The sequence below is a fragment of the Mastomys coucha genome, unplaced genomic scaffold, assembly GCF_008632895.1.
Source record: "Mastomys coucha isolate ucsf_1 unplaced genomic scaffold, UCSF_Mcou_1 pScaffold22, whole genome shotgun sequence".
NCBI classification, from domain to species: domain Eukaryota; kingdom Metazoa; phylum Chordata; class Mammalia; order Rodentia; family Muridae; genus Mastomys; species Mastomys coucha.
In genome coordinates this window covers 175094822-175121573 of record NW_022196905.1, presented here as the reverse complement: position 1 = coordinate 175121573, position 26752 = coordinate 175094822, and the positions used below count along the sequence as shown (strand labels likewise).

Sequence of the window (26752 nt, the reverse complement as noted above, 5' to 3'; positions counted from 1 at the left end):
AAAAAAAAACTAAAAACAAAAAACAAAAAAAACAAAAAAAACAAAAAAAACAAAAAAAACAAACAAACTCCTACTCAGTTTTAGATGTAACACACAAGCAAGGTTTTTCTATACAGTTTAATTTTATGGTAAGCAAACTTCTATAAAAGTGAGACATCTGAGACTAAGCAGAATATGTGGTCAGCACAGAGGTATACCTTTCGGGACTCAGGTATCATCTCAATGCAAACATGTAGTTAATTTCTGAGTCAGTGGTGCGATGACTAGGGGTTCTCAACCTGTGGGTCTCAACCCCGTCAAATATCAGCTATCCTATGTGTCAGATATTTACACCACAAATCATAACAGTAGCAAAATTAAAGTTAGGAAGTAGCAACAAAAAAAATATAATTTTATGCTTGGGGATCACCATAACATGAGGAACTGTATTAAAGGATCCCAGCACTGGGAAAGTTGAGAACCATGGAGAATCATTTTCAAGCAGTCAGCCATAGGGGTAATAAGCTCACCCATGCAGGCATCACAGACAGACCGTAGTTAATGCGTGACCTCATGCACAGACCACTCTGTGCGTCCCAGCCTATTACTGTAGCCCTAGATGGAAAGGCAGTATCAGCCATCCGGCCTACCTGGCCCGGGTGGAAAAGGATTCCAAGATGCAGAGATAATTAAACAGAAGCGCAAAGGGGAAAGCAGCCCCTTGATAAAGTGATACAGGATGAAGAAAGAAGAGCTGGAGCCAATCCATCGTGAACCTGGAGCGAGCGCACTGTCCTTAGAGTTCCTAAGCGGTGCCTTTGCGCAAGGGAGGTCACAAACGGGCTCTCCGTGGCCTTTTTATGTGGTGTAGAAAGGCCTGAGGGACAAAAAAATGAAATGGAAGAGCTGGAGATAAGCAATGTAAAGGTTGGCTTCCCAATAAAGGGGCGGAGCCATGGAGACCAAAGCATGCAGGTGTTCTCTCCTCTCGCAGTGTTTACTGAAAAGTCACGCTCAGAGGCTATACTTGAAGGCAGCGTGGCATATTATCTGCCTTTCCGACCGTCACACTCTCCTATATTTTCTTCACTAAGTTCGTGAGAAAAATCAATGGTTGTGGACAGAAAGGCTTTGGACCAAAGGAAGGCAGATTCACAAGACAAAAATATAAGACTCCTCAACCACCTCTTCGAGTGACTTTTCTTGCAGAGCAGCATTGCCCCTCCCGAATCACGAACCTACTGCTGGATTAGTTTATTTTCTGCCCTTTATAAGCAAAGCTAAAGATCTACAAAGGGCAGGATCCTGTTTCATTTATTACAACATCTCCAGCACAGAGACTAGGGATAAAAGTATGCGTTGTATTCAATAAACATTTATTGAAGTTAAGTGCCATGCAAGTGTGGGAGGAAACATTTTTATAACATCTTTTCTTTGAGGGATGGGTAATGTAGGGGAGACTTCCTTACAGTAAGAGTGAGAAGCCATCTCTTGGCTAGCGGAGACTGTCTGCTTAGCCTGGACATGGCAAGCGGGGTCCTTACCCAGCGGGGCTCAATACATTTGAGGAGGGAGCTGCCGACCTCACACTAGGCACTCTGGTGCTGGAGAAAGAACGCAAAGCCTCCGGAGGCTTCCTCTCACAGATCTCAGTTCCGAGGGAAAAGGTAGAATAAATAAATTCAGCTTAATGAGAACTTATGAAGAAAAATAATCAGAATAGAGGGGTGGTCTGCGTTTTATTACAGGATGCCATGTTCTGGATATCTGTGTCCCTCCTTGAGGCTTAATCCTCAAGGTGATGGGATTAAGGGGTGTGGCTTTGGAGATTTGATGAGGAACTCCCTGGCCTCCTGTCTATGATTAATGTCTTACGGAAGGGCTTGACAGAACCTATTTCCACTCCATGAGGCTGCAGTGACAGGCAACATCTGTGAGGAACTAGCCCTCACCATAGAATCTATAATACCCTAATCTGAAGCTTCCCAGCCTCTAAAATTATGGACTAAATGTCTATTATTCAGCCCAGACACAATGCCACATAAAACACGCTAGAGTCAGAGGGATTTGAGAACGCCACTTTTGACTCAGTACAGCCATGCCAGCAATTCACTCTGCAAATGTTTCTCTCTCATTTTCTATTACTTAATGTGTATCATTGTGTCCACATCTCAGGATGTCTTTTGCTCTTCTTTGTATTTTGCTCAGTTAGGTCTTAGGGCTCTTGTTTATGCTTCTCCATTGAGTTTGCTACAGCACATTCATTTTTCAAAGACGTGTGTGTGTGTGTGTGTGTGTGAGAGAGAGAGAGAGAGAGAGAGAGAGAGAGAGAGAGAGAGAGAGAGAGACCCATGGAGGCCAGAGGACCATATCAGTCCCCCTGGAGCTGGAGTTACAGGCATCTGTGAGCCATCTGTCGTAGACAGGACCTCTAGAAGAACAGAAATCTGTCTTAACCACTTTCCAGTGCCTATAACACATTTTTTACTCTTCAACCATACCTTATATACCCTCTCTGATCCCACATCTTCTTTCTCTCATTCTTACCTCCACCTCCTCTTACTTTATTTTTTTTAAATTAATTTGTTTATTTTATGTATATGACTACACTGTCGCTATCTTCATACACACACCAGAGGAGAGCGTTGGATCCCATTACAGATGGTTGCGAACCACCAAGTGGTTGCTGGGACTTGAACTCAGGACCCCTGGAAGACCAGTCAGTGCTCTTAACTTCCTTTTGCTCCTTCCTTATAACTTTTCATAGCATTAGTTATCCCTAAAAATCTGTGCAGCCTGACAGTGTCTTCATTTTCCCCTTCCAACTACTTTACCCACTTCATGTTTTTTTTTCTTTGCAAAGTCGTTCTAATACATAATCCTCATCTTCCTCACTCCATTTCCCTCGCACTCCTGATCTGATGAACTAAAATCCAAATAAGCATCATACTATCCTTGGTATTTTGCCTCCAACAGTTATTGAAACGAAAGGGGCCACACACATTGTTAGCTCGATAATATGACAGCGGCATAGTGATGGTACCTAGTGGCTGTGGTCACTCTTAGTTAATATCCCTCCCAGGGAATAATACAGAGCTCACAGCGGGCACCCTGAGCCCCTGGATTGGGAAATTATTTTCTAAGCTACACACTCAACCCTACCACACCCAGGTCCTCCTTGAGCCCTGCAAGTATTTCAACTGAAAACCCAGAACTGGAGCTAGAGAGATGTCTCCGTGGTTAATAGCACTTTCCAGACGACCTAAGTTCTATTCCCAGCACCTGTATGGCATTTCACAACCACCTATAACTCAGCTCCAAGAATTGGACACCTTCTTCTGGCCTCTCTGGGCACATATATACATGTAGTATACACGCAGGCAAAATATCCATACACATAAAAATGTAAAGTAAAAATATAAAAACAAACAAACAAACCACGGGTCTGGCAAGATTGCTCAGTGGTTAAGAGCACTGGATGCTCTTCCAAAGGAGCCAGGTTCTATTCTCTGGATCCACCTGGCAGCTCACAACTGTCTGTAACTCCAGTTCTAGGGGGAACTGACACCTTCTGGCCACTGAGGTCACCAGACATGCACATGGTGCATACACTTACTTGCAAGCAAGGCACCTATATACATAATAAAAATGATAATGCGACACAACCAGTAAAGTTAAATAATAGTGAACCAAGAAACAAAAATAGCATCAGATATACAAATCCCAATACAGTGACACAGTATGAAACAGTTAAGAGAACAAAACTTCTCTAAAAGATGCTAGCCCTCTAGTTACAGCATTTGGTGAGAGTGAGTAAGCTGAACCCAGCCAGAGAACTCAAACTAAGGATTGCAAACACATTCAACGGCACAGACAGCTGAATAGAGAAAGGAGAGGATGCAGGATATGAAAGAAGGAGCCAATAAAGAGACAGAAATACTGGAGAAAATCCACTCTGAGATACAAGAAGTGAAAAACATGTTGAGTGTGTGGTGGCTTGAATGAAAAATCACCTCTATAGTCTCTGGTATTTGAACACTTGATCTGATTTTGGTGGTGTTAGAGGTGTAGGAGGAGGTATGGCTTTATTGGAGGAAGATGTCACTAAAGGTAGGCTTTGCCATTTTCCATTTGCTTTTTCTGTTCTGTGCTTGTGGTTCAAGATGTGAGCTCTCAACTTCTTGTTCTTGCCAGTATGTCTGCCCCTTGCTGCCCTATATCAATTCTGCCGTCATGGACTCTTATTTTTCTTATATTTCTGGATCTGTATGTTCGGTCATGATGTTTTTTCTCAGTAACAAAAAAGTAACTTATTCAAAGTGAAAACAAATAAACAAACAAACTGTCAAAGGCTGAGCCTTTAATCTCAACACTGGGGAAGCAAAGGCAGGAGGATCTCTGTGAGTTCAAGGCCAGCATGGTCTACATTGCCAGTTCCAGGCAAGCCAGGGCTGCACAGTGAGACTTGTCTCAAAACAACAAAAACACCAATACAAATAGCCCCGTGGGATACCTCAGTGACAGGACAGACCAAGGAGAGGACAAAGTGTTTGATCTTACAGACACCTGCAGGAACTAGAACAATCCAAGGACAAAGGTGAAATAATAGTATAAAAAAGTATGAGTGGGAATTCCAAGATCTACCCAATAGTCTAAGGCGAGGTGGAGAATCTTACCCTAAAGGCATAGAAGACAGTTTCAAAAGAATTGGGACAGGAAATGCCCCACGGTTTTAGGGAGATAGAGAAAGCAGGTACAGGAAGCACTGGACAGGCAGACCAGAAAAGAACCTCCCCAGTCATATTATAGTTAAAACACTAACATGGAGGACCTTAAAAACCAACAACAACAACAAAAAACATGTATTGAAAGTGGCAGAGAGGGGGGCTGGTGAGATGGCTCAGCGGGGAAGAGCACTGACTGCTCTTCGGAAGGTCATGAGTTCAAATCCCAGCAACCACATGGTGGCTCACAACCACCCGTAATGAGATCTGACGCCCTCTTCTGGTGCGTCTGACAGCTACAGTGTACTTACATATAATAAATAAATAAATCTAAAAAAAAAAAAAAGAAAGAAAGTGGCAGAGAGAAGCACCACATCATCTGAACAGACGGGTCCTCAGAATGACGGTGGGTTGTTCAACTGCAACTTTAAAAGTCAAATGAGCTCACAATGCTGTATTTCAAAGTCAGCTAACAACTGCCATCCCAGAATACTGCACCCACTAAAGCTACCTGTCATAGCTAAAGGTGGAAGGGGGAAACAGCTTCTACTGCAAAAACAAAAACAGACTAGAAGAACTCATGACCACTAAGCCAGCTCTACAGAAGACCTGAAGGAGAGAAACAAGTCCCTCCGAAAGACCCCAAAAAGAATAAACCATACTAGAAAAACCTTTAAAGCAAGACAGAGGAAATAAATACCACTATAAAAATCAGGAAAATGGCAGGAGCCATAACTCTGAATAACCAAGGATGACCTTGAACTTGTGATTCTCCCTGGGCTGGGAGATGGATGTGCTCTGTCATAGTCAGATTCATTTGACTCTACAGAATGAACTCAGGACTTCATGCATGCTAAGCACTGTACCGACTGAGCCAATACTACCCCCCCACACACACCAAGATATTTCTTGGTGTGATTAGAGTCTATTACCTAATTAAGAAACAGATGCTCCCACATAACGTGGGGTGGGCCAGATTCAATCAGTTTAAAGTTTCCAGGGCAGCACTGAAACTTTCCCAATATAGAAGAAATTCCACCTATGGGCAGCAGCTTTGACTTCCAATGAAAAGTCACAGCTTGATCTACAGGTTTTGAACTTACACAGCGGATCCCCAACAAAACTAATTCCTAACAAAATCCTCGTGATTCATGTCTCCTGCTGGTTCTGCTTCTCAGAATGAATCCTAACTATGCCATCTGGGACTTAGAGGATTAGAAGAATGTGCAGTGGCCGGGCAAGGGGCGTAGCAGTACTTGGGAGGTGGAAAGCCAGCTTGATTTCTTCAAAGTGTAATAACGAGAGACGACAGTGCCTCAGAAGAGCCAAGTACATACATGCACCACACACACACACACACACACACACACACACACACGCTTGTAACGTGACGTTTAAAAACTGGATTTAATGTTCAAAAGAGATTTTGATAAGAAAAGCCATGGATAAGGCTTAGGGAGGAAGGTGATTCTAGAGATTAAACATAGAGCGAACTAAGATGAGGGTCAGGGCTGCTGGGGTTAGGGTAGACTTGGTGGAGTAAACACTGCAAAGTGATAAAAATCATTTATCAGGGGACAGGCCCGCAGGATCTGCAGGTGACTTCCATTTGTGGGAGTGAAGCAAGCCAAGCGAACCCCGGAAAAGCAAGCCATCTTCAGTACGCAAGCGCGAGCCGGTCTCTCAGGCCCCGCCCCAAGGCCCCGCCCCTCAGGAGGTCTCTCAGGCCACGCCCCGCACGGTCGTTTCAGGCTCTGCAATCGGATGTAGAGTTAATCGCTCTAGCCAGGCTGCAAAATCGATCTCCGCTCTTCCTGAGACCCGGGCCTGACGATGGCGGAGAAGACTCAAAAGAGGTACGTGTTAACACCTCCGCGGGGGCAGAACTTGTTTCTGGTCGCAGTGCGGAGACACTGAGACGGTGTATAGGTGGCTGGTTCCATAATCCCATGCCTGGCGTCCGCCAGGAGTGGGGGCGGGGAGGGTTTGTTCCGTGACCCCCACCCATCCCAGCACGCCTGCGCAGACTCCATTGGGGCTGTGTTGGGGACTCAGGGAGTCTGCTGGAGTTAGTGCAGGCGAGACGCTGCCCAGCGGTGGCCTGGAAGATGTCACTGACGCTGTCATCCTTCTGTCCAGTGCCTGAGAGCCCACGGCCGGCAACTATGGCTTTTTCTGTCACAGTCTTCACCAGTGGGCACCGTTGGTGGGAAGAGACTGTATGGATAACAGAAAAGCATAGGGATTCATTTGCCTCTGTCTCCTTTGTCCTGGGATTAATGTCTTGAGATATACATATACAGCTATTTGCATATGCTTGCATCTGTGTTCAGGTGTGGGCATGCTGATGTCTCTAAGCCAGAAGAGGGCGTGGATCCCCCGGAACTGGAGAAGCATCCAGTTATCACGGGACAAAGATTTAGAGAGACAGGGTGTTTCTAGGCAACTTTAAGCCCAGAATCGAGAATACTGGTGTCAGAACAGCGACGTCCCAGGAAGAAACTTTGATTTAAGAGCTTTCTGGCATATATTTCCTTTTGCTGGTCTATAAAAATTCTAGGGTTAGCGTCCTCGTGAGTTCTTACTGTCAGTTTGAAACAACTTAAGAGTCATCTTGGAAGAGAGAACCTCAATTGAAGGATCGTCCATGTCTGGGAGAGTCTTGAACAGTGCTTGAGATAGGAGGGCCCAGCCCACTGGAAAACCATCTCCAGTCAGATAGACCTGGACCATTTAAGAAAACTACTAAGCAAATGGGCCAGTAAACAGTCATAGTTCCTGAGTTCCCTGGATGGATGGTGACCAGGAAGTGTAAGCCAAATAGACCCTGTCTCTCCGCTCCCTTCCCCCTCGCATTTGGTCATGGTCTATATCACAGTGACAGAAATCGAGACAGAAGTTAGAATGCCGGGATTTCCTCTCATACGCAGTAGGGAAGTTACATGTTTTGATTACTTCAGCAAGGTGACTCTTGACAGGATTGTGGTAACCCAGAAGGATTGAGGCTAGGATTTTGTGTTATTCCTTATGATAAGTTGGTGTCTCATAAAATGATAGAAATGGAGCGTTTATCTAGTCAGTGTCATCCTGTCGTCTTTAAAGAAAGGTCTGGCTGGGACTTGACATTTCTTCTGACCTCCTCATGCACACACATAGGCAAGCACAATCATACACATATGTGTTTATACATTATACCCACCATACCCCGCCCATACCAAATACAACTCTCAAAAAAAGAATCATTCTTTAAATAAAGCCATTCAACTGGAAAAAAAAAGATAGGCCTGGAGCTGTTACCTCTGCCTTCTTCCTTTTATGTCTGTTCATTTCTTTTGTTTTTGAGACAAAATCTCACTGTAGCGCCTGGCTGGCCTTGGCCTGGCCTGGCACACTATATAGATCGCGCTGGCCTTGAACTCAGCAATCAGCCTGCCTCTGCCTCCCGGTGCTGGGATCACACAGGTGCACTACCGCGCTCAGCTGTTGTTCTTTTTCTTGAAACAGTGTCTTGCTATGTAGCTCAGGTTGTCTTCAAGTTTATGGCTATCCTCCTGCCTCAGCTGGGATTACAGATGTACACCACCATGCCTGGCTGACATTTTTTATCTTTACTCTTTGAGAATATGTTTACTGAAATTTGTGTCAGAAAATTTGTGTATCTTTTTTTCAGTTCTTCATATCAATAGGGAAATTGATGCAGTTTTAAAAAGTAATATTCTCAGTGCTGTTTGTGATTGCTATGGAACATTTGGACCGTCCTGGAGCATAGATGGCACATTGAAGAGACCTCTGCTTGTCTGATAGTCAGAGATACTTCTGTAGGCCCTTTCTGTGAGCTTCACATGGATGCTATCAGTTGCTTTGACTATCACACTCTCCTCAGCTGCATTTGTATACTGTTCCAGTGACGCTGACGCGGATATCTCCCTTCCCTTCCCAAGTTTACGGCCATCAGGATTATTAACAGTATGTCTCCATGCAGATGGCCTACATCAGTTCCTGCCTGCCATCCCAGAGACAGTAAAGAACGTCATAGATCTGTTTCCAACGTGTCTTACAATGTTTTTTTTTCTTCCCTCCCTCCTTCACTTCCTTTCTCCCTTCTTTTCTTCTACTGTGGAGTTCAAGCTGGCTTTGAATTCACAATCCTCCTGCCTTGTTCTCTTCTCTGCTGGGATTACAGATGTGGACTACCAAGTCAGAACCTTTGTGTAAAGACTTGCTCTTTTTTGACAACTGGATATTAGTCTATACCATAACTTCTTAACCAATCCCTTACTGATAGGCATTTAGGGGGATTTTAGCTTCTTACTGTTTAGACATAATGCTGGTATTAAATTCAAACAAAAGATTCAAAGTTGTTTTCTTAAGCATTTAAAAGTAGCCGGGCTGTGGTGGTATACACCTTTAATCCTAGCACTTGGGAGGCAGAGGCAGGCGGATTTCTGAGTTTGAGGCCAGCCTGGTCTACAGAGTGAGTTTCAGGACAGCCAGGGCTATACAGAGAAACCCTGTCTCGAAAAACCCAAAAATAAAATAAAGTAAAAAAGTGTATGTGATTTTGGCCTAATCATGAGCCACTTAAGAAGCCCATAATATATTAAACCTCTTTCTACTGACTTGCTATTTTTCCATGAACTTCTTAAACCCTTTTTTAAACTACAGAGTCAACACAGCTTTATTAAAAACATTTTTTATTATATTTTTTGGTGGTTTGAATGACATTGTCTCCTATACTCATGTATATAACTCATATGTTTGAGTACTTAGTCCCCAGTTGATGGTGCTGTTTAGAAAAGTTTAGGAGGTATGTGTCACCTCCTTGTAGGAAAAAGTGTGTCACTGGAAGGCTTTGAGGCTCTCTAACATTTCCATTTGCTTGCACGCATGCATCTGTCTGTGTGTATGTGTGTGTGTGCGCGCGCGCGCGCACGCACTCCTGCATTCACTCACACTTGTGGGTGCATGTGTATGTGTTCTTGCTTGCACATGCATGTGTGTTTCAAGCTGTGGTGTCTCAGCTTCCTGGTTTGCTGCCCCTGCTGCCTGATTCCTCACAGTGACAGACTCTCATCCCTTTGGAATCTTAAGCCACAATACATTGTTGCCTTCCACAAATTGCTCTAGTTACGGCATTTTATTCCCACAACAGAAAAGTAATTCGTTCACATTGATTGATTGATTGATTGATTGATTGATTGCATATGTTTATGTGTGTGGGAGTACACACTTGCACTAGTGTGCATGTGGTGTCTAAGGACAGACAACTTACGGAAATTGGTTCTCCCCTTCTACCATGTGAGACCCAGGATTGAACTCAGGTGGGCAGACTTGGCAGCAAGTGCCTTAATCAGCTCCTTACCTCACTGAGTCACCTTGCTGGCCCCAGCATACCTTCTATAACAATATATTTTTATTTTATTACCATGGGTCCCAAGGCTCACCGGGGCACCAGGCTTACACAGTAGGGCTTTATCCATGGAGCGCTCTCACCCCCCCTTCCATACGGTATTTAAATCTTACTCAGGATGAGTGTTCTTTGTCTCCCTACAGCGTGAAGATTGCTCCTGGAGCAGTCGTGTGTGTAGAAAGTGAAATCAGAGGAGATGTAACCATAGGTAAGAAAATTATTAATGTTTCTCAAGCGCTGATGCTGGGAGCCGACTTTAGTGCTTCACCTAAATCCAGTTGTCTGTGTCTGTTTCACTGAGGCTTACAATTTCTATTGGTTTTGTTGTTATTTGTTTGTTTTTTAAGACAGGGTTTCACTGTGTAGCCCTGGCTGTCCTGGAACTCACTCTGTAGACCAGGCTGGTCATGGACTCAAGATTTACCTGCCTCTGTCTCCTAGGATTAAAGGCTTGAGCCACCACCACCCAACTTGAGTTAGCTTGTTTTAAAGAGCTTTCCTGTATATTCCACACAGCCATTCTCAATGCGTCTCCTGACCGGGACACTGATGCTGGAGTGGCTGCACTAGTCCCCTGTGTCGTCAGGCTTCCACGGCAAGGAGAAGAGAGGGATACTGGATGGCAGTTAGTAGCTGCATCACAGGCAGGGTAGGAATGTGAAGTGAGAGCTCAGAAAGTTTGCTGTTAGTACCCTCAGCTTTCACTGTGCAGTCTGGCCAGAAGTTCCATCACCAAGACCAAACCAGCCCAGCACATGGCGGGTAACTTACGTGCAAGTCCCGGCACCTCATCTACTACCCAGTCCTTTTTGTAAGATGTGTTTCCTGGACATTGTGCTCCTGCAGACTTAGCTGGTGGACACTCATCCTTAGCCACAGCTGTCACTGGCACAGACACAGCAGCACTTCTGTTCCTGCACACCAACAGTGTCTTGGTTTGGTTTGGTTTGGTTTTGGGTCTTGAGACAGGATCTCAGTATGGAGTCCTGGCTGGCCTTGAACTCACAAAGATCCACCTTCCTCTGCTTCTGAGTGTGGGATTAAAGATGTGCTTCATGAGGCCTGACAATAGTTTCTTTAATGGGGAGGAAGAAGAGAATGTCATTTTCCCTCTGACAAGTCAAGACTTCCAGTGAGTGTCCTGTCTTATGACACCAGTGAAGACCATGCCACTAATGAGGAATGTCATTTAAAACGTGGCCTGTCAGCCGGGCAGTGGTGGCACACGCCTTTAATCCCAGCACTTGGAAGGCAGAGACAGGCGGATTTCTGAGTCCAAGGCCAGCCTGGTCTACAGAGTGAGTTCTAGGGCAGCCAGGGCTACACAGAGAAACCCTGTCTGGAAAAACTAAAAAAAAAAAAAAAGTGGCCTGTTGACTGACTATAAGCTGACAGGATGTGGAAGATGGTTGGTTCTTTGCTCTTAACTTTTGTCTTCACTGCAAACTTTGTATGAGGAGAAAGCATGAGTCAGGCACACACTGTGACATCCACGTCACAGTGTCCTCGATTGCTCACTACCTGTACAGTGTGTGCGTGGCTCCCATCTTGACTCAGGAAGAACGCAAGCTCACAGCTGATCTGAAAGTAGTCAGACTTCACTATGGAACACTTTCCTTGCATTTCTTCCTCTTTCTCATCTTAAAGTCAGCTTATGGTATGTACTATATAGTACACTTATAGATAGGATAGATGCATCCACAGCATTAATACACAGATGTATACTTGAAACAGCCTTGCAGAAGCTTGCGGAAACTGTCAGTACACAAAAGGGAAAGGATGGGTGTGATGGGCTCACAGCCTTAAGAAGGGATTCCGTCCATGGCAGCTGAAAAGGCCAGAGGGTGAGAGATCCCCTCAGTGTGGCAACCCTGCCTTATCCCCACTCAGTGGACATGGCTATGAACAGCTAGGCTCGACCTCGTGCAGATTTCCCCAGCCTTCCACGACAGTGCCACCAGCGAGCTACACAGGGCTTTTCACACTCAGAGCCCACAGTGGCCCACAGTGGCTCTGCTCTAGCACCTGCCCTCTTGTTCCTCTGGCTTTCTTCTCTTCCTCCCTTCCCTCCACGCTGTGATTATGGAAGCAAAGACAGTGCTTAGTTTTATTGTTTTTGCAATTTCATTATTTTACATGTATGGGTGTTTTGCCTGCATGCATGTATATATGTATTTCACATGTGCACAGTACTAGTTGAGAGCAGAGGACTGTTATCAGTTTCCTTATAACTGGAGTTTCATAGATAGTTGTGTACAGCCATGTGGGTGCTGGGAATTGAACCTGTGGAAGAACAGCCAGTGTTCTTAATCACTGAGCCATCTCTCCAGCCCCTAAATGCACTTTCAGTCTGGCATTTGACCACTAGCTGATACTATACAGTTAGAATATTAAATCTGTAATGGTATGCCATTAAAGTTTTTTTTTTTTTTTTTTGTGATAGATTACAGCATGCAGTCTCCCTATATTACTCCTAGCTCCTAAGTGCTAGGATTTAAGGAATATGCTACCACACCCAGCCTTATGAAGGGGTTAAAAAAATTAATTGTTTTATTAATCCTTTGAGAATTTCATACAATGTGTTTTGGTCATGTTCAGGCCCATTCCCTCAGAAGTGATGGAGAAAATCTTTAAGGAAAAAAAGCTGGAATGATTTGCTGTTTATTGACAGGATGACTTGCTTTATGCATGTTATATATGTGTGTATGTATTACCTATGCACATATAGTGGTGCTTGGCATCAGACATGCACTGAGCATGCACTGAAGATGCACTCATTTATTTTAGAAACAATTTCATTTTAAAAGCCAGGAAAAGATGCAGGAGTGATGTAGTTCTGCAGTGTCGTGTCCCCCAGTTTTTGTTTTGTTTTTTTTTAAAAGATTTATTTTATTTCATTTTTGTGTGTATGAGTATACTGTAGCTGTCCAGATGACTGTGAGCCATCATGTGTGGCTGCTGTTGATCTCAGGACCTCTGCTGGCCCCGCTCGCTCCAGCCCGATCGATCCGACATAATTTTCTGCGGCTGTCTTCAGACGCACCAGAAGAGGGCGTCCGATCTCATTATGGGTGGTTGTGAGCCACCATATGGTTGCTGGGATCTGAACTCAGGACCTTAGGAAGAGCAATCAGGGCTCTTACCCGCTGAGCCATCTCGCCAGCCCGAGCCATCTCGCCAGCCCGTCCCCCAGTTTTTAATCTCATGATTGTTATAAGTGTTTGTCTCTCCTAACCCCAAACCTTATGTTTCTTTAGTTGTGTATATAAATAAGTGGTATTCTCCAGAGTTTGGGCTTAGATAATTATTTCTGTCACTGTTGCATTTAGCATAAAATATCTTTACTTTTTGGTAGCTATTCATTTTTCTGAAATAACATGTCTGATTCAACCCTCCTGAGAAACACGATTGTAAAATTTAGTCAGAGCCGAGTTATCTGGTTCCAGCTCTCCGACCAGCTCTTTCTTTTCCATCTCAAGCTTTTCTTTGGTTTTGTTCAGGCTCCTGGAGTAGTTGGTGTAAGTCTCTTCTGTTGTCTATGCAGTTGGCAGTTGACAATTGATAAACTGCTCCCTGGAGAGGTGTGTGGGGTGCTCCACACAAGTATGTGTGGGTGCTCCACAGAAGGTGTGTGGGTGCTCCACAGAAGGTGTGTGTGGGTGCTCCACAGAAGGTGTGTGGGTGCTCCACAGAAGGTGTGTGTGGGTGCTCCACAGAAGGTGTGTGGGTGCTCCACAGAAGGTGTGTGGGTGCTCCACAGAAGGTGTGTGGGTGCTCCACAGAAGGTGTGTGGGTGCTCCACAGAAGGTGTGTGGGTGCTCCATGTGAGGACTGCCCTTCTTTTTGCACTTTACTTGGTTTGAAGAGGGCAAGGTTTTCTTTGCTGTGTTTCAAGTTATTGGAACCTTAATGTGGATCTGTGGTTTTCTAGAAATTCAGTTATTTGTTCTAACAGTGAAACTAGAAGTGTGAAGGCAGATGTGTGTCTGTCAGGGCTGCCTACATCCTACTGTCTCAGAATGAGGGCGTGTGGGTGGAGCTATGACAGAGAGAGGGGCTGTTGCAGGGGTAGACCATGGCAGTCCAGCCCTTGCCAGGAGGACTCTGGCTTACAGCCCCAGGGAAGCACACCCCCACTGAAAGGTGCTCAGAACTAAGAGTCCTGCTAATTTTCATAGGATCAAACTTGTTTTCCATTAGACTGTTATAAACTACTTTCTGTAAATCCTCCTGATGAGAAATGACTGGCATGTGAGGAAGGCCCCAGGAGAGCCCACATGCTTGTGAGGGCAGACCCCTGTGGCACAAGAGGAGCAGCCGGGGCACAGAGGGAAACTCCCACCTAACCACTGTTCTCCCCCAGCAGAGCTTGCTCAGACCCAGAGCCTCTCTGCTGGGGTCTTTTTAGGTACGCAAAGCAAGGCAGTGGTCAAGGGAGTGGTTTAAGTTTTAAAAGAAAGAGCTTGGGTTTACTCATTGATATATGAAAATGCATGCAGAGATTGCTGTCGATGGCAAAGGTGAAGAACACCCTTTACCAAATGAGGGAGAAGGAGACACGATGCAGGAATGTCCTCCTGGCTATGCTCTGGAAGCCCAGCCAGCCATTTAGAAAAATAATTCATACGCCAGTTAAGGCAGCTCTGACTCCAGACACATTTGTCCAAACAAGGAGATAAGCCAGAGAGGCTTTCAGCACACTCAGTAGAAAGTATACAAACTGCCCAGCCAGGAGCCGCGCCAGGAAGGCCCACGGCAGAGTTAAACGGGAAAAGGGACTCTGCATGGTGACTTTTTAAAAAAGCATTTTAACTTCAAGACCCTTAAACATGGCTCTAAATCAGACTCGTTCTAGGTAAAAGTATTTGTGGCACCCAGGAAAACCTGGAGGAGACTGTGTGGTAGGCATCATGCTGCCGCTAAGGCTACCCCAGAAAGCCAGGCCCTCTGTCCCAGGCCTGCAGTGTGAAACTGCAGACAGCTGTGCCTTCTTCCTGTTCTCCAGACCACACTCTTAGCTGTCTCGTGTGCTGTGTGCTAGCCTCGCTCGAGGGGCTGTGCACTTTCTTGCACTCCCACCCCAGTCCCCACCCCCACATTTGCTTCCATTTCTCAACTCAAAGCAGATTGGTTTCCCTGTGTGCCACAACCTGCAGTTGGGGCAGCATGCCAGCAGGTGGCAGTAGTGTCAAAACCAAAGGCCTCATCTAAGCTGCTCAGTGGCTAGCTCCATGAGAGTATCCCTGACCTTTATACCCAGGTCTTCTCCAGCTATCAATTAGTAACTAATGATTAACAAATCCTAATGACAGCAAGAAAATATCTGCTTAAATTGTTCAGATGCCAGGTAACGGAGAGTCAGAGACAGATGGAGCTCAGAGTTTGAAGCTAGCCTGGTCTACAAATGATGTTTCAGGGCAACCAGGGCTACATAGAGAGACCCTGACTCAAAAAAATACTCATTCTGATTTGATTTTGTTATGTAATAACTTTGTTTCATTTTGCTTTTGTTTTTGTTTTTGTTCTTGTTTTTGTTTTTGTTTTTTAAGACAGGGTTTCTCTGTGTAGCCCTGGCTGTCCTGGAACTCACTCTGTAGACCAGGCTGGCCTCGAACTCAGAAATCTGCCTGCCTCTGCCTCCCAAGTGCTAGGATTAAAGGCATGTGCCACCACCGCCTGCCCTTGTTTTTGTTTTTGAGACAGAGTCTCATGTAGCTCAGGCTAGCCTCCAACTGGTTGTGAAGTCCAGAATGGCCTTGAACTTCAGATCTTCTTGCTCCCACCTAAGTGTTGGGATTGCAGATGGCACCACCATGCCAAGCTGTGTTTTGTGCATGAGAGGGTGGTGTGTGTGTGTGTGTGTGTGTGTGTGTGTGTGTGTGTGTGTGTGTATGTATACACGCACACATCAAGGCCAGGGACAGCCTCAGGTGTCACTCAAACATTTGTGTCGTTATAGAACTCAGCAGGTGTCTCCAGGGACCCCGGCTAAGCTGTCTCAGCCCTGTTTTTGAAAGAAAAAAATAGCATTATCATTTATTTTCTGAGGCACATGTAAAAGGAATGTTAAAAGAGAAAGACTGACCACCAGTACCAGGGGCCCTCGTCTTCAGAATATATCCTCCGTGGCTTCTACACATTCTGTTTGTCACGGCTCCCACCTAAGGGGCAGCAGGAGGCCTGGTGCCTCTGGCTGCTTACCCAGCTCTGACCAGAGATCTGCTGCCTGTTATGTCCCAATGACCTCCATATCCCACTTAATCCCTCACAATCAGAAGTCTCTCCTGTGGTTAAAAGCTGTTACCACGACACCCGAGGAAAGGAGAAAGCAGGCCCTGCTCTGTCCTCAGGCCTAAACTACCCACTTTGCTCAGTTTTCAGAAATTCATAGCTCTTCATGGCACAGTGACCTTGTCCTTTTTAACGTCTTCCTGTGTTTACTGTGTGCATACAAGAGTGTGGTCAGAGAGCCCTAAGAAGTGGGTTTCAGTGTGTGGGTCTCAGGGATAGAGTTCAGCTCACTAGGCTTGGCAGCACTGGCTTTCCTTGCTGGACTGTCTTGTCAGCCCCTGAATCTCACCTTCAGAACTGCAGGTCAGATCCTGTGACTTCCCTTTCAAACAGTGTTTCTGATAAGATAGGTTGTTAAGGATCCTGTCCTGTTATAGACACAGGCCTTGAGAGAACATAAGCACACACATAGCCTGTATGTGATAGAGACCAGAGTCTAGACTTTCTAGACAAGGCTGGGTATAGGCTGGGGCTCTACTAAAAGAACCTAAATTAGACCATGGCCCTTTGAGTATTTTGAAACAAAATAGAAATCCATATTGTATGAGCAGTAGCTCTCCATTGGCTTGTACTGCTGGAGGTTGTAGACTTGTTATCTCAGAGGAATCCAGAATTTGTGATAGCATCGTTGAGCACCTGGAGACTGTGATGGCTAAGTGGCCATGCTGAGGAATGAGGTAGGTAAATGGCAGTGTATTGATGAAATGTGAAGTGCTTTGTAGCCATAAAGTACTTGAGTGCTTGTCTCTAAGTTTTATTTATTTATTTATTTATTTAAGCTTCTTGCTGATTTCGTGTGTACTGCTGTTTGCAGGTGTGCCACAGTGTTCAGCCTGTAGTAGCTTCCCCTGCACTTTAGACAATCAAGCCCGTAAGGAGCCGGGCTCACACACAGACCCCACCACCTCCTGCTTGCTTTAATTTTTAGCAATGATTATTTATTTTATATCAGTTTGTATGTGTGTGTGCATATAGACAGAGTATAGATCCATGCATACACATAAGAAGACAGCACACATGGTCCCCTGGGGGATCTTTGCAGGGATCTCAGCAAGGGATCGCAGGATCTATCCTGAATAGCAAACTTTATTTAGGATTTTAATTAGTAGCCTGCGGTGCCAGGATTATCAAGGCTACTTGTGTTGTCACGTACTAGCCTGTGTGCTTTGGGACTCTGTGTCCTGTTTCGGGCTCCCACCCTCGTTAACAGTTCCCTCAGTTCTGTATCTCAGGAAAAAGGACAACCACACTGAGAGCCCATGCAGAGCTCCGCTCACCACGGAGGCTTCATATCAATGCCCCCAAAATCGGGAATCTGCGTGTCCAAAAGCTGAACTCCTTGTCCCCAATTGGTTTTTGATTGATCAATAAAGAACCAATGGCCAAGCTTGGTAGGTAGACTGAGGTGGGACCTTTAGAATTGTGTGGGCTAGAGACTGGGAGAGAACAAGGAACAAAGATCACCATGATGGGGAAGAAGAAGAAAGACCCATGACATGTGAGGATCAGGGAAAATGGCCACATGGGCCACTTTCACAGTCATGTTTGGGATACCAGAGACGAAATATAGGTTTTAAAACAGGTTAACTCACACCGGGCAGTGGTGGCGCACGCCTTTAATCCCAGCACTTGGGAGGCAGAGGCAGGTGGATTTCTGAGTTCAAGGCCAGCCTGGGCTACAGAGTGAGTTCCAGGATGGCCAGGGCTGTACAAAGAAACCCTGTCTTGAAAACAAATCAAAACAAAACAAAAAGATGTTAATTCAGGAGTGCCAGAGAGGAGTGCTCGCTATCAGCAGGAACCGCAGGAAGGATAACTGCCCAGTCATTAAGCTAGTCAAGGCATATTAAAATTAACTCGTGTGTGTGTGTGTGTGTGTGTGTGTGTGTGTGTGTGTGTGTTTCACTCGAGAATCCAGATAGCTCTTGGGGAGTTATGCACATGTGATCCATCAGGAATATAAAGTGGTTTAACTAACTACGGCTGCAAGTATCTATCTCATAGATTTGGATGAGAATTGGTGCACTAGGTAATCCCAGTTGTCAAAAGGGCAGAATAGCCTGTGTTCTGTGTTGGGGGGGGGGGCTGTAAGAGATGTTGGTGCTGGGAATCCCACAAAAGGCCTTGTACATACCACCCACCCACATGCTCGCTAACTAAGCTGCTCCTGCAGCTTCATCTGATTCATCTGTTGCCCTTTACCATAGAGTGTCGCATCTTGCCTTTTATAAGCAGATAGTGACAGTTTATACCACAGAATCCTAGAAAGTGACACCTCTGCCCCATTGATCCTTCTGTCCACCTTCCTTTCTGTGTGAGTTACTTCTTGTCACTGTGTGCAAATAAAAATAGCGTTGAATAATTCAGCACTCGGGCTGGGCAGAGTCCGACAGCAGAGGGCAGGGTGGGATCCTTCTTTAAAGAAACAAAACAAAACAGAAAGGAAAAAATAGCTTCAATACTACGATGAGAGTAGGTGGGTATGTGGTGGAGGAAGGTGTTTTCTTATCAGTAGCAGATAGGTGTGTGTGTGCATGTACTCACTTACTCCAGAGCCACGCAGTTCTCAAAAGGTGTCCTCCTTGTGCCCTTAGATGGAGACTGAACTGTCTCATCTCTCCCAACCTCAGTGTGATGGCCTAGCATCCACCGCTGGCTCCTCCTGCCTCCCTCCCCTTGGGTACTCCCAGCTGTCCATATCATGCCCTGCCTGCTTCCAGTTGCTACACGCACTCAGATGACAGCAGAGAGGCTGAAGGCAGACTCTGTGTTTCCTGGCTTCTGTCCACCCATGTTTCTTCTTCATCACACAGAAGCGCTGTTATAAGCAGAGTGTCAGGCCTGTCTGGAAGCAAGGACGGGAGTTAGTGTTACCTCTGCCCACACACCCACACTGTCTCCACACACTGAGGTCACAAGAGGTTGGATGGAGGCTGAGCTGTCTGCTCCGCGTGCTGTGCCCTTTCACTTGCCTTGGCTGTAGATTTGGCACTAACTGCTGCTGATAACAGCTGTATGGTACTCAGCATGGTGCCTGGCACAACCTTCAAAAATGTTCCTGCCAGGAGCCTCACCCACCTCCGTCACCTCCCACCCACCTGCTGGAAGTGCAGCCTACACTGATAATTTCTTCTCACCTGCTCTGCTTCCCAGGCCCCAGGACGGTGATCCACCCTAAAGCACGAATTATTGCGGAAGCCGGGCCAATAATTATCGGTGAAGGAAACCTAATAGAAGAGCAGGCCCTCATCATAAATGCGTGAGTAAGGCTCTCACTGGTGCTCTGAACTGAATGGCACGGGGAAGATTTCCCAACAGTGGCAGCCCAGGAGCCTATTACAGCTTAGCTCAGGAAGGTGTTCCCTTTCACAGCTAGAGAAGCGGGGTTGAGGCCTGGTTAGCATTAACTACATGAGAGACCCAGAAACCAGACCAGAAAAACACTAAGAAAACCAGACACACAGTCACACACACACACACACACACACACACACATACACCCTACCTGGTGGTCTTCAGTGGGACACTTTGGTCCATCAGCAAACCTGTAATGGTTTCCTGACCCAGAAACCAGACCAGAAAAACACTAAGAAAACCAGACACACAGTCACACACACACACACACACACACACACACACAGTCACACACACACACACACACACACACACACACACACACACACACACACACACACACACACACACACACACACACACACACACACACACCCTACCTGGTGGTCTTCAGTGGGACACTTTGGTCCATCAGCAAACCTGTAATGGTTTCCTGATCCCATCCAGTATCCCTGTGCTGTGCCTACCATACCAAAGACTGTTTTGGTTGGATTTCGTTTGTGTCTCCATTGAATTTAACAATGTTTTTCCATGTTCCACATGGGAAGCACCCAGAATTACATTCACAAGTATGGGATCCTTGTAGCAATTTGTAAACTTTAAAGATAACAATGTGAGAAACTGTTAATGTGTGTCTTTATGCACTGAACAACAATACCCATGATATTTTCAAAAGCATGTATAAATTTTTCTAGATAAAATTTTGGCAAGTAATGTAAGCTTTTACCTAGTTTGTAGCAACAATGTATGGAATTTGTGTGGGAAAGTATTTAGCTGTGATAAAAAGGCTGGTCTGTCTACACGTATGCAGGACATATGGGAGGGTCTTACGGTGTGAGTCCATTTTTCCAGGGTATTAATATTCTCTTTATTTGGCACCTTGGTTGTGAATCAGCTGAGATCAGCTGTCAAAGATAAAGCTCTGCTCTCAGGGGACAGCTTTATCTTCCACCCATTTCACTAAGTATCCATAGCTCGGAAGAGCGGTCTCCATGTCACAGCTGCAAATGGTTATTCTGAATGGTAAAATTTCAAGTTAGTCATGGTTTTCATCCTTCTCTAGCAGGCTAAAAGTATATTTATTGTTTTGGGGTTTTTGTTGCTTTTTTACACTGTCCTAGAGAACTATCCCCTGAAGTTAATTTTTCTTTTATTAGATATTATATTTGTTTACATTTCAAATGTGATCCCCTCTCCTGGTCTCCCCTTCCCCCCCACCTCTATGAGGATGCTCTACCACCCACCCACCCACTCCCGCCTTCCCGCCCTGGCATTCCCCTACACTAGGGCATGTCTTCTGAAATTAGAATTTATGAAATAAGGGAAGGCTAGAGAAGTGGCTCAGTAGTTAGCCCAACTTGCTGTTCTTACGGAGTACTTGAGTTCAGGACTCTTCACTCACACGGGGCAGCTCCAGGGTGTCTAATACATTCCTCACCCCCCTTCTTTCTTTCTGAGACAGGATCTCTCTGTAGCCCTGGCTGTCCTGGAACTCACTTTGTAGACCAGGCTGGCCTCAAACTCAGACATCTGCCTCCCTCTGCCTTCCTGGGATTAAAGGTGTGACACCTCTTCTGAGGCTGTTTTTGTTCCTGTGACTTCTGACTTCTTACATTTCTGTGGTTCTGTTCAGCTTAGACCCTAGCCTTCCCCAGCACAGAGCAGAGGTGGAGAAGTACTTCCCCTGGTTCAGGCGCTAGGGGTAGCCATGCATTTTAAGCTTGGTGGAGGTAAAACCGAACGAGACAGTTGATTCAGATTCTGAAATGGGATGGCTACTGCTTACTACATCGCTTCCTTTGTGATTCTGGTCTCCTCTCTTTATAGTCATCCGGACAACATCATCGCAGACCCTGAAGATGCAGAACCCAAACCGATGATTATTGGCACCAACAACGTGTTTGAAGTCGGCTGTCGTATCCTTTGCAGTGAGCTGCCTCACACCACCTCCAGATGTGTCTGGTGCCTACAGCTCTCCCTGTCTAGAAACTGACTTGCTTATCTCTCCACAGACTTGAAATAGATATAGACTAGGCCGTCAGGCTCTGCAGACAAACTCAGTGCTGTACGTTGAGAAGTCTTTTCTGGAGGATGGAGAGGCGGCTCAGCAGTTAAGAATACTGCTGCGCTTCAGGGGCCCTTGTTCAGTTCTTAGTCGCTCACAACTGTCTACAACTCCAGTTTTAGGGGACCTAACACCCGTACACAAATATACATGCAGGCCAAACACCAATGAAATAAAAATAAATCATTAGAAGAATTTTTTTTAAAAAAAGAAATCTTTTCTAGGAAAGAGGAGTTGGGAGAAGGAAAGATAATAATAAAGAAAGCCCATCCTTTCTGGAAGTGGGCTGGAGTATAGAGCACATGGCAGCCATGTGCTTAATTCCTGTCGCCACAGTAACCAGGAAGCCCCTCCTGTTCTGGCAAGCTACTCAGTAAGGTATATATTCACACACACACACATACCACACATATATCACACACATACCACCCTCACACATATCACACACACACACAACACACACACACACACACATAATATACACCACATACACACTCACCACACACCACACATACACCACACATATCACACACACACACACACAACACATACACACGACACATATACCACACACATACCACATACACCACACACAACACATAACACACATAATACACACCACATACACATATACCACACACCACACATACACCACACACACACACACACACAAAACACATAACACACATAATACACACCACATACACCCCACACACATACACACACACCACACACACACACACACACACACACACACACACACACACACACGTCTTCAGCTCTTTGTAAGTCCTTTACTAGGATGGTAGCTTGTTGGCAGGTAACCTTGCTCAGGGCATTAGACACTGAGAAGCTAATTCTAGCTTTAATTTGATGCAAAAACTGGCAGAATGGCTCAGCACTTGCGACCAAGCCCGACTCTGTGAGTTCAGCACTCCCACATGGTGGAAGGAGAGAACTGAATCCCTCAACTGTCTTATCTCAACACATACGTGTGCAGGCACAAATACCCACATACACACAATAAATAGGTAAGTGTAATAAAGCCTTGTTTATGAGTGGAGATATGTGTGGTTGAGAATCAGAGCTCTATGAGCACGGCCTCCCGGTATGGCAGAGTCCGTGCAGCCTGTCTCACGCCTCTGTCCCGGCACACTGGGGAGGACATCCAGTACGCATGGGAAAAAGGACTTACTTAACTCGGCTTACAGATTCCCAAGCCATGAAAATGGGAGACAATAATGTCATTGAGTCAAAAGGTAAGCTGTGTCCAGAGCGCTCTGTCATCAGAGTGATTATTCCCTTTCTCTTCGTCGTGTCCTGGGAAACTGCCTAAGTCAAAGCAAGGTGGCATGCTGGGGTTGGACCCAAGTCATTGTCAGGTTAATCCTCTGCCTGAGAAGAACCTAACCTACTTATGTGGTTATCTGATAACGTGGCTAACTGCATTAAGTGAACAGGACAGCCATGTACTGTTAAGTTGGGGCTGGCTTAGAGCTCCACTGACAGATCTGGAGTGCGCCTCAGCTGGGTGTGGGTGGGGGCGTTTGTTGCTGCAGCTGGTGGCGCTCTTGGAGAGTGAAGGAGCCAGTGGCAGCTCTGCCAGGAATTGCTTTCTTTAATTTCAGGACTGCTTTACCCTAGCCAAAAACAAATGTCATCTACTTAACAGAATTAGAGCCAGACAGGGCATCATGAGAGTCCCCAGCACCACTGGGACCCAGCTCCCAAGCTGACCCCCTGCCTTAGCTGAGAACACCGCTTGGTCGGTCCTGATCCTCACTGACAGGAGGGGAATGCTGTCTTTTTTAATAACAAAAGTATACTTTCTGTGAATTTGCTTAGTAGTTTTTCGTTTTCACTACTGGGTCTTATCTCACTGTTGGCCTTTTCTGTATTTCTGAGTGTCAGACGTGTGATCGGCACTCTGCGTCCATTACCTTATTGATCTTTAAAGGGAGCAGAAAAGTAGGATGGATTGACTGACTCCCTGCTCAGACATCTTACCCTGACCTGCCCTATGCCTCACAGCCTGTTAGCAAGGCCTCTTAATAAATCCACCGCACCCACACACTGCCTGCTTCTGTGCATCTGTGTACTCACTGTGAGGTAGTTCCTCCCTTGTCTCTTCTTAAGGCCCATTTGCATTTTTTATACCTAAATTGCAGTAGGGAAGCATAAACACATGGAGGAGTGTCCACACTCCATGATGTCTTACATTGCAATGTCTTGGCTGCAGCATACGTAGGCAGGAATGTCATCCTGACCAGTGGTTGCATCATTGGGGCTTGCTGCAGCCTGAACACCTTTGAAGCCATCCCTGAGAACACAGTGATCTACGGCTCAGACTGCCTGCGGCGGGTGCAGACAGAGCGGCCACAGGTACTAAAACCTCTCTAAAAGAGTCGTCTAAGACTCTGACTTCCCAAAGTTCCGTGTGCCTACTATCTCAGTGAGCAGTAGATGCTTAGGGGCCAAGGGCATGACTCGGTGTGACTAGCATACAAAGGCCATCTCCAAAGCAAATGAATAAAACATCTGAGAAACATTCTCCAAAGTTTGGATTTATTTGCAGTTCAGTCACAGTTCTTTAGATTAAAATCATATATTCAAATATATATTCATATATATGTGTAGATATGTCTCCTCTGTGCGTGCGTGCATGTGGATGTGGGTGTGTGATACTGACAGGCTGATAAGGGAGGAGGAGGCTCCAGAGTTGTTTTTCCCATGCACCATTGACCCTCACACCGAAATGTTAGTCCCTGACTCACTTCCAAGTATAAATCGTGAAGATGAGGCTCAGCCCTCCAAATGTCCCATGGGTTTCTAACGGAGTTTATGAAAGCACCATGGCTCCATTATAAACACAGCTTATGAGGAAAGAAAGGATGTTTAGATATTTATCAGACTTAGGAGAATCACGCCTTCCTCATAACTCAGATGAAGGGCAAGGCTAGACTAGGAGATGAAAGCTCAGGCGCTGGGCTCCCTTAGACATGAGGCACTCACTAGGGTTTTAAAGCTCATGTCTTGGCATACCCAGTATAGATTTCTTAAGCTTCTTGTTCCTCTCTCCTCAAAGAAAATATTTTCAAGACACTTGATACTTGACCTTTCTTAACCATATTCTTAATCATAAAGTAAAACCAGTTCTTTCTAGATTACTCCACTTTTCCGTTCTCAAGTTTAGCGTAGTCCCTGCTGGTTTGGAATTCACAGCCAAGGATGACCTTGAACTTCTGTCCTTCTGCGTCCAACTCCCTAGGGTTGGGATTGCTGACAGCCCCCCTGTGCCTGATTTGTGTGGTCCTGGGAAGCAAACCCAGGCTTTTCTGCACGCTAAGCCGCACCCTACACCCCAGTGAGCTGCCTCCTTACCTCACGGATTACTCTTCTTTTGTAGTCTTGGCAGTATTATGAGATGGTATCCCATAGAGTAAAGGGGAAATTTAGGTTTTAAAATTATCCTTCTGAATAATAGCAACACTGACTAAAGGGGGGAAACAGTGAGAATTGGAGAGACGCGGTAAGTGAAGTGAGCAAGAGCGCCAGAAGTCTCAGGCAGCAGCGGTGTGCAGCCAGCTTCCGGATGTCACCTGTCGTGACAAGATGGAGCAGTGGTCTTTATTAAGACAGCTTCCCCCGGCTCTGACACAGTGTCCAGGGTGGACTTCCTCACATGAGTTTGCAGTCGGGAGAGGGACAATGCCAGCCTATGGAGAGCAAAACTCAGCTGAGGGCATCACAGGGTGTGTGGGAAGCACTCTTAAAGCTTAGAACCCAGGATAAAAACCTAAAGAAGTTTGAGAGTGTTTTTCTGGGTGTCTTATATGTAAAATTGTCTGGCTTTGTTCTCGGACTTACTGCATTCCATTACAGACTTAAGGCAGCAAACTGATAAAGAGAAGTAAATGAGTGGAAATCATGTTGAACTCCATTTCCCCCTGGTGTTGCTGACCTTGCTCTCTGTCATCTTCACGTCTTTTCAGCCCCAGACACTACAGCTGGATTTCTTGATGAAGATCTTGCCCAATTACCACCACCTGAAGAAGACAGTGAAAGGCAGCTCGACCCCAGTTAAGAACTGAGAGATGTCAGGGCACTCCATCTCTGCCGGCTCGTCAGAGGGCCCGGTGTTAGCGTCATACTGACGTTCCATCGGAGACGTGAGATGGAGAGAGGTGGGTCCCTTGTCACTACCGCTATAATTTATATGGACTGTATTCTTTCCCTGTCCTTGTTCTGGTAACGTATAGACTCAGTTTTTCTTTTGTTACACAAAATAATAGCCATGCATTTATTATGTAAAAGACTACCCATGATAACATGTCATATGTGTTTATATTCTAATGTAACCAAATGCCACAACTAAATAAAAGTTTGGCTGCTTGCATTAACCTTCCCTAATAGCTGCCTCAATTTTCATTATTAATATTTATGACTCTTCAAAGCTGAGGTTCTTATCTCTTCCTCTTGTGTATTTATAGCTGTTTAAAAATGGAGGTGAGGGTCTGGAGAGAGGCTTCGGTGGTTAAAGCATTTGCTGCTCTTCCAGAGGAGCCAGGTTCGATTCCCAGCACCCACACAATGGTTCACAGCCATCTGTAACTCCAGTTCCAGGGGATCTGATGCTCTAATAAAGTTATAAACCATGTGAGGGCTAGAAGACGGCTCATCCTTTAAAGGCTGGGCTCACAACTGACAACGCTGTGACTGAGTGTAGACCTCAATCTGTTTTAAAGGAATATATATCTGTATGTTTCTTCTCTCGGTAAATAATCGGGAAGATAAGAAGGAATGATCTCTGATTAAAATGGCAAGCGAGTGACCACTCGGCTCCCTGTATTCCTGAGTTTCTGAAGATAAAACTAAGACTGGTCTGGAGAGATGGCTCACTGTGTGAAAACAAAAGGCACTTGCCACTGG

The 26752-nt window shown here is 45.5% G+C and overlaps 2 protein-coding genes across 2 annotated transcripts in view; one reads left to right on the top strand and one right to left on the bottom strand.

Annotated features, from left to right (window-relative positions):
* Positions 1-813, bottom strand: part of Mboat4 (membrane bound O-acyltransferase domain containing 4) — a 10556-nt gene extending 9743 nt beyond the window's left edge. The window contains exon 1 of the mRNA XM_031342832.1: positions 630-813. Within this exon, the coding sequence (XP_031198692.1) occupies positions 630-748 (119 nt within the window). The 5' untranslated portion in view covers positions 749-813. The remainder of the gene's footprint in view (positions 1-629) is intronic.
* Positions 814-6427: 5614 nt separating this feature from the next.
* On the top strand, positions 6428-26233 carry Dctn6 (dynactin subunit 6). Its single transcript, XM_031339525.1, has 7 exons — positions 6428-6559; positions 10257-10321; positions 19558-19663; positions 21586-21674; positions 23035-23082; positions 24063-24205; positions 25816-26233. The coding sequence occupies exons 1-7, from the start codon at positions 6537-6539 to the stop codon at positions 25912-25914; spliced, it is 573 nt and encodes a 190-aa protein (XP_031195385.1). The 5' UTR covers positions 6428-6536; the 3' UTR covers positions 25915-26233.
* The last annotated feature ends 519 nt before the right edge of the window (positions 26234-26752 follow it).